The sequence below is a fragment of the Bos grunniens genome, chromosome 1, assembly GCF_055505025.1.
Source record: "Bos grunniens cultivar Pamir isolate PY7600 chromosome 1, Bosgru_T2T1.0, whole genome shotgun sequence".
NCBI classification, from domain to species: Eukaryota; Metazoa; Chordata; class Mammalia; order Artiodactyla; family Bovidae; genus Bos; species Bos grunniens.
This window is the reverse complement of record NC_141165.1, coordinates 13,869,486-13,881,523: the sequence shown is the minus strand read 5'-3', so window position 1 is coordinate 13,881,523 and position 12,038 is coordinate 13,869,486. Positions and strand designations below refer to the sequence as shown.

The window sequence follows — 12,038 nt, the reverse complement described above, 5'->3', positions numbered from 1 at the left end:
GCTGTGCTCAGGAGTCAGAAGGAAGCCTGTCAAGTAAGCAAGCAAACGTCTCTGCAGGCAGTCCTCCCACCTCCCGCTGCAGTGGACAGGAGCCCATCAGGACGAAGAGGCAGAGGGTTCCATGCACCAGATCCAGAGAGGCAAGAAGAGACCCAGGCCCCACACCATGCCACAGAAACTGGAGGAGGGGCTTGGCTGGCCCTGCAAACACTGACCGTGTACAGACACAGAAGCAGGAGACAACAGAATGATAACAAATCATTAAGAAAAAGACAACCCAACAGAAAATGGGCAACAGGCATTCATGGAAAAAAAACTCATGCTATGAACATGTGAAGAGAGTCACACCCGCACTGGTAAGTTAAACCTAAAGACAGAAACAGAGATAACATGAGTGTTCTTTACAAGAACAGAACCATGAAGAACTGACGAGGGAGTGGGAAGACAGAGCTCTGTGCAGTGTGTGTGCAACTGTGCACTCTGGTGACCCATGGGGCAGCACTTCATAAAACTGAATGTGCGTGTCCTTTATCTCAAACACTGCACTTCTGGGAAAACTCTTCAAAGAACTCTCACACAAGTTAGCAAGGACATGTTTGCCAAAGATTTTCACTTTAACATTACATTGTAGAGTAAAACATGAAAATAACATACATGTCCATCCATAGTGAGAACATAATTCAAACGTTACATTTTCTTTGATGCAAAATACTTACAAGGGTAAGAAGATCCACATACAACTTGTAAACATACACACACCACTAGGTAAGTTACATGTCACGTTGTACTACATGTACTGCTCATGTACACACACACTTAAGTGGACCGGAGAGCTTTGCTCCAGAGAAGACCGAGTCAACACACCCGCCCTCTCGCTGTCTCTGATGCAGCTATAAACTCTGGACAGAATACAAGGAGCAGCTAGGTTAGGCCCCAGAAAAGGAAACAGAAGCAGGTGGATTGTGAAGAAGACCATAACTGTAAGAACCACCAAACCAGCAGTTCACCACTCAGCCCCCAAGCCCAAGGTGGCCCTGACCCACACAGAGCATGCCAGTAGAAGCCCAGGGCTCAGGCTTGAGGAGATGAGGGGGAGCACTGACCAGGCTGGCGGTGGGAGCCCTCGGGTAACGCAGACTCTGTGGGAAGGGAATCATCCTCACCACCCAAAGGAACTGGGATCCTCTTCACTCCAGCACTTGCCCTGGGTGTGGGCACAGTGCAGGAATGTGACACCTCAGGACACAGAGAACCAGCCTTCCAGGGGAAGGACTAAAGAGGGCTCCTGAGAACAAACAAGCACCAAGACATCATGGAGAGTTAGGAGCTCAGGAATGTGACCCCACGAGGTCGCCTATAGACTCCAGGCCTCACCCCAGCTATGCATGTGTGGATCTGATCATAAGCAGCATGTACTAGACTCTGAGAACTAAAACATCACATCATCCAGGTCTTGGACAGGGACACATGAGAGGGGCAGACCCAAGAGCACTGCCAAGGCCTCTTAAAAGTGGAACTGACGGGAGTGGTTAGGATTTGGTGGTCAGGATTCAGCACTTTCACTGCCATAGCCCAGGTTCAATCCCTGGTCAGGGAACTGTGATCCTGCAAGCCACGTTAATGTGGCTAAAACCAAAACAACAACAAAAAATGGAACTGACATGGAAGTCATAAACAGAGAAGGCTGGTCAGAACTTGTGACCTGACCCCAACCAGGCTGACTGCCTGCTGCAACAAAACATCAACATTTCCCATAAGATTTAAGCAAGACTCAGGACCTCAAAGCATAATATTCAAATGTCCAGGATACAATCCAAAAATTACTCAGCCTATAAAGAAACAGGAAAAATCCCAACTCATGTGGAACAAGAGAATCAAAACATACCAAAGCCAAGATGACACAGATATAAGAAGTATCTGACAAAGACTTAAAGAAGCTATTAAATAAAGAGCTCCAAGAAGTAAAAGCAAACACCCAAAATAAATGGTGCAGTGGCAGAATCTGAAAATGGATCAAGGTTTCCTATCCTAATCTCTGCGGCCAACACGTAACACCCTGGTCATGTTAAGCTGGGCTTCCCTGTGTCACAACAGTAAAGAACCTGCCTGCCAGTGCAGGAGACGTGGGTTCAATCCCTGGGTTGCGAAGATTCCCTGGAAAGAGAAATGGCAACCCACTCCAGTATTCTTGCCTGGGAAATCCCAAGGACAGAGGAGCCTGGCAGACTCCAAAAGAGTCAGACATGACTTAGCAACTAAACCACAACAACATCGTGTTAAGTCACCTGGTCCAGGCAGTGAGACTCAGCAGATACAACTAAGGTCACTAATCAGCTGGCTCTGAGTTAATCAAAAAGGAGTTTATTCAGCTATGCCAAATGTAAACCTATGACCCCATCGAAAGCATAGTGTTTTCTCCAGCTGGTAGGAGAAGAAGAAATAGAAGAAGTTTCAAAGTGAAGTAAGATTCAGGGAGTTGCTTTGATCTGAAGATGGGGTGGGGGTCAGGTGATAAGGAATTCAATCACCCCTGGAAGCTAAACATGGCCCCACCTGACAGCCAGCAAGGAGACAGGGACCAGACTCCTATGAACACAAGGAATTGGGTTCCTCCAGCAACCTGAATGCATGTGGAAGCAGACTCTGACCCAGAACCTCTTGAAAGAGACCCAACTGGACCATCCTTGATTGGGGCCTCGTGAGGCCCTGTTGGGATACCAAGCAAGCTCACTCAAACCTCTGACCTGCAGACCCTGAAGCAGGTGTTGTTTCAACCACTCCGTGCGTAGTAACTGGTCACACACAGGTGAAAGTGAGGCCAGGTTCTGGTCCCTGGAAGTGGGGTGCTGCCACAGCCATCACCTAGTCTAAAGTTCACCCACGACAGCATCTGGGACTCAATGATTGCCCTGAGATAGGAAGATTCCTTTTGCTTGTATTATTTTTCTAAAATAGTATCAAATAGAGAGTGCATCCCTTAATTCTCCAGGAAATTTGTTTCTTCTATTTTTTAGACCTATAGCTAAATTAACTGTGTTTGCTTGAAAAAGAGGCCCAATCAGCAAATTCTAACTCATATGTAAATAAACGTGAACTTTTCAATACTAGCCACCGTACACTTTGAGTTTGGTACACTGTCCGGGCTTCAGGTCCCCTAGAAGCTGCAGTATGGTGTCCAGGAGCACCCGACTCGAGTTAACCAGGAATTCACGGCCACTGGCTATGGCGGCTACATCTGCAACAGAAAGAGGACACAGAGCATCAAAATCATTGCTACTTCAAAACCTAGAGAAGTCTGTCCAAGACAGAGGAGTGTTGCTGTCTTTCTTCTAACATACCTAATGAACGCAGAATAGTTAGCCACAGAGCCAACAGCCAGAATAGGGTAACTGAGAAGCAGAGCAGTCGTAAGAAGGTGAGCAATGTCCACTGTGATTAGCAAAGGGCTGGGTGGTGGAACAGAGCGCTGGGTCTAAATACAGGTGCAGTCTGGCCACAGCACAGCAAGTGGACACCAGGCTCCGGAATACTGGATAAACAGCTATGAGCGGTCAGGGTCCAAACAGAAGGTCGGGGCTGGGGACTTTATCTGGGACCAAGGACACTAAAATACACCTTCCACCCTAGGAGTGAAATCCTGAGGACTTTAAAGTAGAATACCAAACTGAAATCATGAGGTCAAAAGAGACCAGGACAAAAACTGATTACAAGAAAAGTTTTTTTATAAATTGTACACACCACTGTGGGTCAGCGAGTGTCACCTTTCTTCATGCTTGAGGTCCCACAGAACCAACAAGGAAACCAGACCAAGTCATCACCCTGCCTCCCCAGGGACACTGTGGAGCTAACACTGGCTCCGTCACACTCCCAGATACCTACAAGGACACGTCAGTAATCCAGAATATTTATTTATGTGCCGGTATGATTTTTCCTTGGCTAGGTCTAACAATAAAGCATGATTCAGAGTGACTGAAATTCCTAACCCACATGAGCCGGTCTGGCTGGAGGAGACACGGGGCAGCGGCACCCGGAGGCCTCTGGCCTCACCAGATGCACTTCCAGTTAAGTGTGGTGTTCACGGGACGGTTCTGGCAAGATCCTCTACAAGTTTAAGGAACTGTTCTATTTTTCGTTTGCTAGTAACTATCAAGAATGGAGGATAAATTCTATCACTGACTTGCTCTGTCTTTGATTAACTGTTATCTAATAGCAGAATATAAATTTCATCTATGCTACCAGGCCAACCCTATGGAACCAGACACTGGACATTCCTGATCAAACGAGAATATTAAAGTCTCCTAAACCTAACAGATTTGTTCCCATTTTTGCTTGGTATTCCAGCAATTTTTGCCTCATAATTGCCTCATGCTATTTAATTTGGAATATCATTTCATGACAGCGATAACTTTACTGAAGACAGGACCCTTCACTGACAAATGTGATGTTATTTGTTCAATAAATTTGAACCTGATGCCTATATTTTCTATCACAAGAAACACTCTAGTTTTACTATAGAAATACCTTGGGGGAAATGAAGCATTGGGCATCATAAACTCAAAGTCATTCTAAGGAAGTTTTTGGAGATGACATTCTTCATATTAAGAAAGGAAACACACATTCTAGCTACATACTTCAGTAGTTTCCAGAGATGACTTGCCAACAAACCATGCCTCTGGTCTGCAGGCCTTGTGTTGTTCCTGACTTGGGTATGAGCAGCAGAACGCAACCCACCTGCTGCACAACTCTCAAGGCAAGACAGAAAGAACCTGGCAGCTTCCACCTCTGTCCCTTGTCAGCTGCTCTCGGAGCCCTGGTTGCTAGGAAAGAAATCTAACTCTTGCTGAGATGCAACTACATTCAAGTATACCATGGAGAGGCCCGAGACTCCACAAGGAGAGGAGGAGTCCTGCTCACCCCCGGCTGTGCTACCCACAGCAATGTGAGTCAGCCCAGCTGAGGTCCCAGTCAGAGCAGAGCAGCAGCAGATCCTGCCTGCCCAGTCCAGAGCAAACTGCAAGTTCTTGAGAGAAATAAATGACTGGTAGTGTTTAATGACAAGATTTGGGGGCAGTCTGTTACATAGCAACAGATAACAGAAACATCACTAATATGTCACTCAAGAAAAAAGTTAGAGCAAAACGTACATTGTACCAGAGCAAGCAACACCACCCGACAAGACGCAGCAACTTTACTGGCGCGTGAGGTCCCTTCCCACGTATCCAGTATTGTAAGGGTGAAGGCCAATCCTCCCTTTCACTAAGCACAGGTGAAGGAGCAACTATGAAGTAAAATAAATGTCAACAAAGTTCTACACTGACAGCTCCGGGAATTATCAGTCTATCTGCGATACGTGAGTTAGCCCCAGGACTGTGAAGGATTGCTGGTTTACTTTTCTGTTAAACTGCACGTTTTTTTCTCCTCTAGGTTCATTTTTCTTCAAAGTTTATAGGTACTTCTAGAAGTTACCATAGTAATTATATAATTTAAGAAATGAAACTAGTGTGAATTACATATGCTGATAAAAAATATAAAAAGTTGAGGGGTATTATGTATGATACTTTTGCTTTACCTTGTAATTATTTTGTCTTATTTTTTATAATAGGAATCATAATAAAGGTACAGACATAATAATAGTAACACAGATCAATGGTAGAAGTGAGAGTCCAGAAATAAACACTCAATTTATGATTAACTGATTTTCAAGAATTGGGATCAAGACAATTGAATGGAGACAGGATAAAAGAATTATCTTTTCAACAAATGGTGCTGGGACAACTAGATAGCCACATGCAAAGAAAAAAGACTGAACCCCTACCTTATACCATACATAAAAATTAACCCAAAATGGATCAAAGAGACAAATGTGTGAGCTAAAACTATAAAACTCTTAGAAGAAAACACGGGGTAAATCTTCATATTCTTGAATTAAACCAATGACTTCTTATATATGACAACAAAAAAGCAAGTAACTAAAGAAAAAAATACACTGTTGCTGCTGCTGCTGCTAAGTCACTTCAGTCGTGTCCGACTCTGTGGACCCCATATACGGCAGCCCACCAGGCTCCCCGTCCCTGGGATTCTCCAGGCAAGAACACTGGAGTGGGGTGCCATAAATACACTGTATATCATCAAAAAGGTACCACTTTTGTGCTTCAAAGGACACTACCAAGAAGCGAAAAGACAACTACAGAATGACAGAAAAGTTTTGTAAATAATATACCTGATAAGGGGCTGGTATCTAGAATATACAAAGAACTCTAACAACTCAATAATAAAAAGACAAATGACTTAATTTTGAAATGTGCAAAGGACTTAAATAGACATTTCTCCAAAGAAGAGACACAAATGGCCAATGAATACATGAAAAGATGCTCAACCTACTGCACTGGGTTAGATAAATTTCCACCATGGAAGAGTGTGTGTTCAGACTGTTAGGGCACCCAGTCAAAGAGAAATCAAGGGCCAGGCCTATGCTGGCAGAGCTCCGCTGCCAGCCAGGTGCTATCACCTGTTGACCCATCATGAATTAAAGAGCACCAAGCAGATCCCCCGACTTTCCAACAGCCCATCTACAAGTGTAATTCCTTTCTTTCTATTTGTTCAGATTCCTTCCCTTAACACTCAATTGCACTCTCAGGAAAGACAGACTCCAAGCACCTTCCGTTTCTCCCAATCTCTAACTGTTATTCTGGGACCATCATCACCCCTGCTCTCTGGACACAGCTCCTGCAAAGTTTAACAGATAGGCGTTTATTTTGTAAATGAAATGGATAGGCACTACAGAAGGAAAATTTTTAGAGTCCTAGAAAACTCTCCTACACACAAATTACAACCAATCTGAATATTATTTGCCCATACTATGTATGATTCAAGAAACAACCACAAAATTAACTATAATCCCAGAGCCCCTATCAGTGAAAGGTTCTATTGTTGTGTCCAACTCTTTGCAGCATACTAGGCGCTTCCCTGTCCTTTACCATCTCCCGGGTTTGCTCAAACTCATGTCCATTGAGTTGATGCCGCCATCCAACCATCTCATCCTCTGTTGTCTCCTTTTCCTCCCGTCCTCAATCTCACAGTCCTCCTCTTACATTCCATCAATCTGGAAAACTCTAAGACTGACTGTGCTTAAGTGAAAGAGGACAGTAAAAAAGCTGGCTTAAAGCTCAACATTCAGAAAATGAAGATCATGGCATCTGGTCCCATCAAATCATGGCAAATAGATGGGGAAACAGTGGAAAGAGTGGCTGATTTTATTTTTTTGGACTCCAAAATCAATGCAGATGGTGACTGCAGCCATGAAATTAAAAGATGCTTACTCCTTGGAAGGACAGTTATGACCAACCTAGACAGCATATTAAAAAGCAAAGACGTTACTTTGTCAACAAAGGTCTGTCTAGTCAAGGCTATAAGTAGTCATGTATGGATGTGAGACTTGGACTATAAAGAAAGCTGAGCATCGAAGAATTGATGCTTTGAACTGCGGTGTTGAAGACTCTTGAGAGTCCCCTGGACTGCAAGGAGATACAACCAGTCCACCCTAAAGGAGATCAGTCCTGGGTGTTCATTGGAAGGACTGATGTTGAAGCTGAAACTACAATCCTTTGGCCACCTGATGCAAAGAGCTGACTCATTTGAAAAGACACTGATGCTGGGAAAGATTGAGGGCAGGAGGAAAAGAGGACAACAGAGGATGAGATGGTTGGATGGTGTCACTGATTCAATGGACATGAGTTTGGGTCAACTCCGGGAGTTGGTGATGGATAGGGAAGCCTGGTGTGCTGTGGTTCATGGGGTCCCAAAAGAGTCAGACATGACTGAGCAACTGAACTGAACTGTCTGTGCTTATCTTTTAACTGAGCCAGCTACAAAAGGGACATGAGTTTCAAGGAAACACTCCAATTCCACAAAACAACAGCTCCTTATCTTGGTCACACTCTGTCAACTGAAGGAAGGGCATTATCTAAGGAGAGATTACAAAGTATCCCCAATTATCCAAGACAAACCACTGAAAGACGACTAAGACAATGTCTGTGATTAACTGGATATTGTAGATAACAGGTATCAAATTCTCCTGAATTAGCAAGACCTCTATATAGATAGATGACATCAAACATGTCAGATTCACGCCCAGGGGACACAGAAACCAAAACAGTTTTCAGCATGTCAAAACAGCTCTCTGCATTTACCTCTAACATCCCAGATTATCATAAACTTTCTGTGTATAAGACAGGTTAAGGCCATGATACAGGGCAGTGGTTCTCCAAGTGGCAAGGGAGCACAATTTTGCCACCAAGAGACACCTGGCAACCACTGGAGACACTCTTGGCTGTCACCCCAGGGGCTGCTCCTGGACTCTCAGGGCAGAGTGCAGGGATGTTCCTAAACCCCACAATGCAAAGAACACCCCCAAACAGAGAATTTTCTGCTGAGGCTGAGAAACATGCTCTAGGGACAGTTACTCAAGGACATGGCACACAGCAAAGGCTAACTGGCCTCAGAGGCCACCACCTGATCCCAGAGGCAAGGCCCACAGCCTCCTTTCTCAGAGCACCCGCAGTCCAGGGCTGGGGCAGACCTTCATCCTCATCTGGGGGCCTAAGCCTCTCTTTTCAGAAGACGAAGCTGGGGGTCACAGTGTAAAGAGCACAGGGCTGGTCAGCGGTGGAAGAGGAACTGGACTCTGCTCCCCTGTGTCAGTGCAAGCGCGTGAGGGCGGGAATCAGGAGGCAGAAGCACAGAGGGGCCTGGAGCAGCGCTGGTCACTGACACAAGGGCGCACTGCTATAAGCTCTGTCCAACTATTACGTCCATGACAGATGAGCTGGATCCAGTCCTGCCACAAATTATCAACAACCAAAAAAGTAACTTGGGGGAGTTCTCTGACAGTCTAATAGTTAGGATTCGGCACTCTCACTGCTGGGCCCGGGTCCTCCCTGGTTGGGGAACTAAGATGCCACAAGCTATGAGGCATGGCAAAAAAAACAAATTTTGATTCGTTAATCATTACCTAAGGGCTTCCCTGGTGGCTCAGTGGTAAAGAATCCACCTGCCAGTGCAGAAGACATGATTTCGATCCCTGGGTCAGGAAGATCCCCTGGAGAAGAAACTGGCAACCCACTCCAATATTCTTGCCTGGGAAACCCCATGGACAGAGGAGCCTGGTGGGCTACAGTCTATAGGGTCACAAAAGAGTTGGACACGACTTTGAGACTAAACAACAATCATTACCTAACACTGTTTGAATGAATAAACCCAGAATTTAGAGACAAGGAGTGCAATTATAACTTCCAAATAGTCAAAAAGTAGAAAAGGTAGTCAGAAAAATAAGTTTTCCATTTGTAAGCTAAGCAAGTTAAACTTCACAGGGTTGCGATAACAATTTGCCATCTCCTTTTAAGTTCTATATGTGTCCACTTATAAAATTGTAGAAAACCACCGCACACCCTTTGTTAAACAAGACCTTGGGTTACAATATGTTGCCACTTACCCAAAGCTCAGTAACATGCACAACACTGTGTGAGGTACTGAGCAAGCATTATAAAAATAAAGAGGAAATAAAGTCCAGAGAACTGACATCCCAGGAAGTGGACTAGCTGGGCCTAAAAATCCATACTTTGTGTTACTATTAACCTATTATGAACAACAGTGACTATGGATAAGAAAAATTCACTAATTTCACAGTTTAAACCAATCTCTGACAGCCAGCTTTTGCTTAGGACACAGTAAACTGAAAAGAGCGACACCTCCATTCTTTAAAAAGAGGCAGGTAGATAATTGAAAAATCACAACTTATCCTGAACACATCAGAGTTGAGGTTGCAGAATCAACCGACTGACAGGAAAAAATAGGAAAAGGCAGGCGCTGCAAGGAGAAATGGGAGGCCAGCACCTGCTCCCCTAGGGTGGACACTGGACACCAGACAGGCCAGCCAGGAAAATTCAGCTAAAAGGTGCAGCAAACTGCCAGACGAGCAGCTGCGTGGTGCTGATGGTGGGCGGAGGGGTGGGCTGCAAAAGGAACGGGGAGGAAGCGGGGGGACAAGAGGGAGGAAATGGAACCTTTCCATGTCTTCACTGTGGTGGTAACGTGACTGCATGCGTTTGTCAAAACTTGCAGGACTGCAACAAGGTGAAAAAAAAAGCTGTAATGGGAGCGTTTCCCACAGGTAAGTTTAAAAGACAGAGGATCTATCTGACAGCTAACCAAGGCATCTGCTGTCCTGCCTACTCCCCGTGGAACAGTCTTGGGATCTAAGACACGGAAGGCCCCGAGGCCTCAGGAGAGCAGCAGTAAACACCAACACAAGCGCATAAGCACTGCATCACGGTCATCAGCCTGTAAGTGGAATGCAATGCAGACACGCCCACTTCTGACTCTTCATGAGGGCTCCTAAGTGAGCCACTCCAGGCAGGGAAAAACAAAGCGAAGTTGAGCCTGGCTGCTGAGCAACAGGCTGACCTTGCCCACTGGCCCACGACCTCACCACTGCACACCAGCTGGCAACTGAAGCAATTCAAAATCACAATTCAGCAGAATGGAAAGTCACATACATCACAGACTTTTGGAGTCACTTGCACACAGCAGAAAATCTAATCATCAAATTTGCAAGTATTAAACATTCTGCTAAAAAAGAGACCCCAGGAATCCCTGGTGGTCCAGTGGCTAAGACTCTACACTCCCAATGCGGATGATCTAAGTTCCACCCATGATCAGGGAACTAAATCCCGCACACGGCAACTAAAGATCCCACGTGCCACCAAATAACTAAACTAAGACCTCAGGCAGCCAAATACCTAAGTATTTATTTAAAAAAGAAAAGAAGAAAAGATATCTTACAGCAATTTTAGAAGGTGGAGCAGTGCAAGCCTCAACCAGCTGAAGAGGCTATGATGAAAGTGCATGAGGCAGTCCTCCAGCAGACAAAGGCCAAATCAGGACTGGACAACACCCGGGTCTCAACATCTGCCCGTGAAGAATATCACCGGCTCTTAAGGGCTTATGAAGAAATTGTCTACATGAGATCCACTGCATTAGGATTTCAGTAGATGAGGAAAAATAACATTTCCCCTCTATTTAAGAGCAGAGAATCACCCTAAGAGGAGCATAGCATACAGCAGATGAAAGAACAATGTAAAAAAGTAAGTCATAGCACTATAACTATTTCACTGACTTCAGAACAAAGAGCCTTAATACTCACTAGTATATACCATGTTCTACTATATTAGCATTAATTATTTAGTCATTTGGCTTTATCCTTTGCAGCAGTTTTGCCATTAGAATTCTATCTAATCGTAACTATAATCTTTGGGGAAAACTCACTAAAGAGACAATTTAGATTTTTTGGAATTCTTTAATTACAATAGCACATTGATGGATGTGAGTCTGAGTGAACTCTGGGAGTTGGTGATGGACAGGGAGGCCTGGCATGCTGCAATTCATGGGGTCGCAAAGAGTCGGACACGACTGAGCGACTGAACTGAACTGAATTACAACAGCAAAACAAGAGCAAGAGCCTACCTGAAGCTCTGCTTAAGGCTTTTACTTTAGGTAGATATAAGTAAATGACGATGACGCCAAACAACAAGTAGCTAAACATACAGTTTTGACTTCTGTCAACGGACAGAACTGAGCAGAACATGCAGCGCCGTCCTGTTTCCTAAGGTGAGCTGCTCATACTCACTGATGCTTACTTATCAGAATCACTGGGTGATGCTCCACAACACACACCCAGTCCCTACCCCGTCCACTGAGTCAGCGCCTCCAGGGCAGGAGCCTATCTGAACCAGAGGTGTTCATGCGCACACACCCTAACTGTGATCACTGCTCTGGAATATATCCCGGAAAGTCACTACATTCACAGGGAATTACTCACTTGTTACGATTCCGGCCAAAGCAAAAACAAATTGATTTTCATCAGAATCCAGCTCCTTAACATCCCCATCCAGCGACTTCACAAAACTCTCCATTGTTTGACCAGTGATGTTGAAAAACTTCAAAGCTTTATCCTGAAAGTTTAGAAATGAGAACGTCACAAC

General features: G+C 44.8%; 1 protein-coding gene across 12 annotated transcripts in view; it reads right to left on the bottom strand.

Annotated features, from left to right (window-relative positions):
- HSF2BP (heat shock transcription factor 2 binding protein) overlaps window positions 1-12,038 on the bottom strand; it is an 87,452-nt gene that overhangs the window by 47,758 nt on the left and 27,656 nt on the right. For all 12 annotated transcript variants that reach the window (XM_086335000.1, XM_086334938.1, XM_086335284.1 and 9 more), the window contains 2 exons: window positions 11,876-12,008; window positions 3,118-3,235 (listed from right to left, as the gene is read on the bottom strand). In XM_086335000.1, coding sequence (XP_086191126.1) covers window positions 3,118-3,235; window positions 11,876-12,008 — 251 coding nt within the window. The remainder of the gene's footprint in view (window positions 1-3,117; window positions 3,236-11,875; window positions 12,009-12,038) is intronic.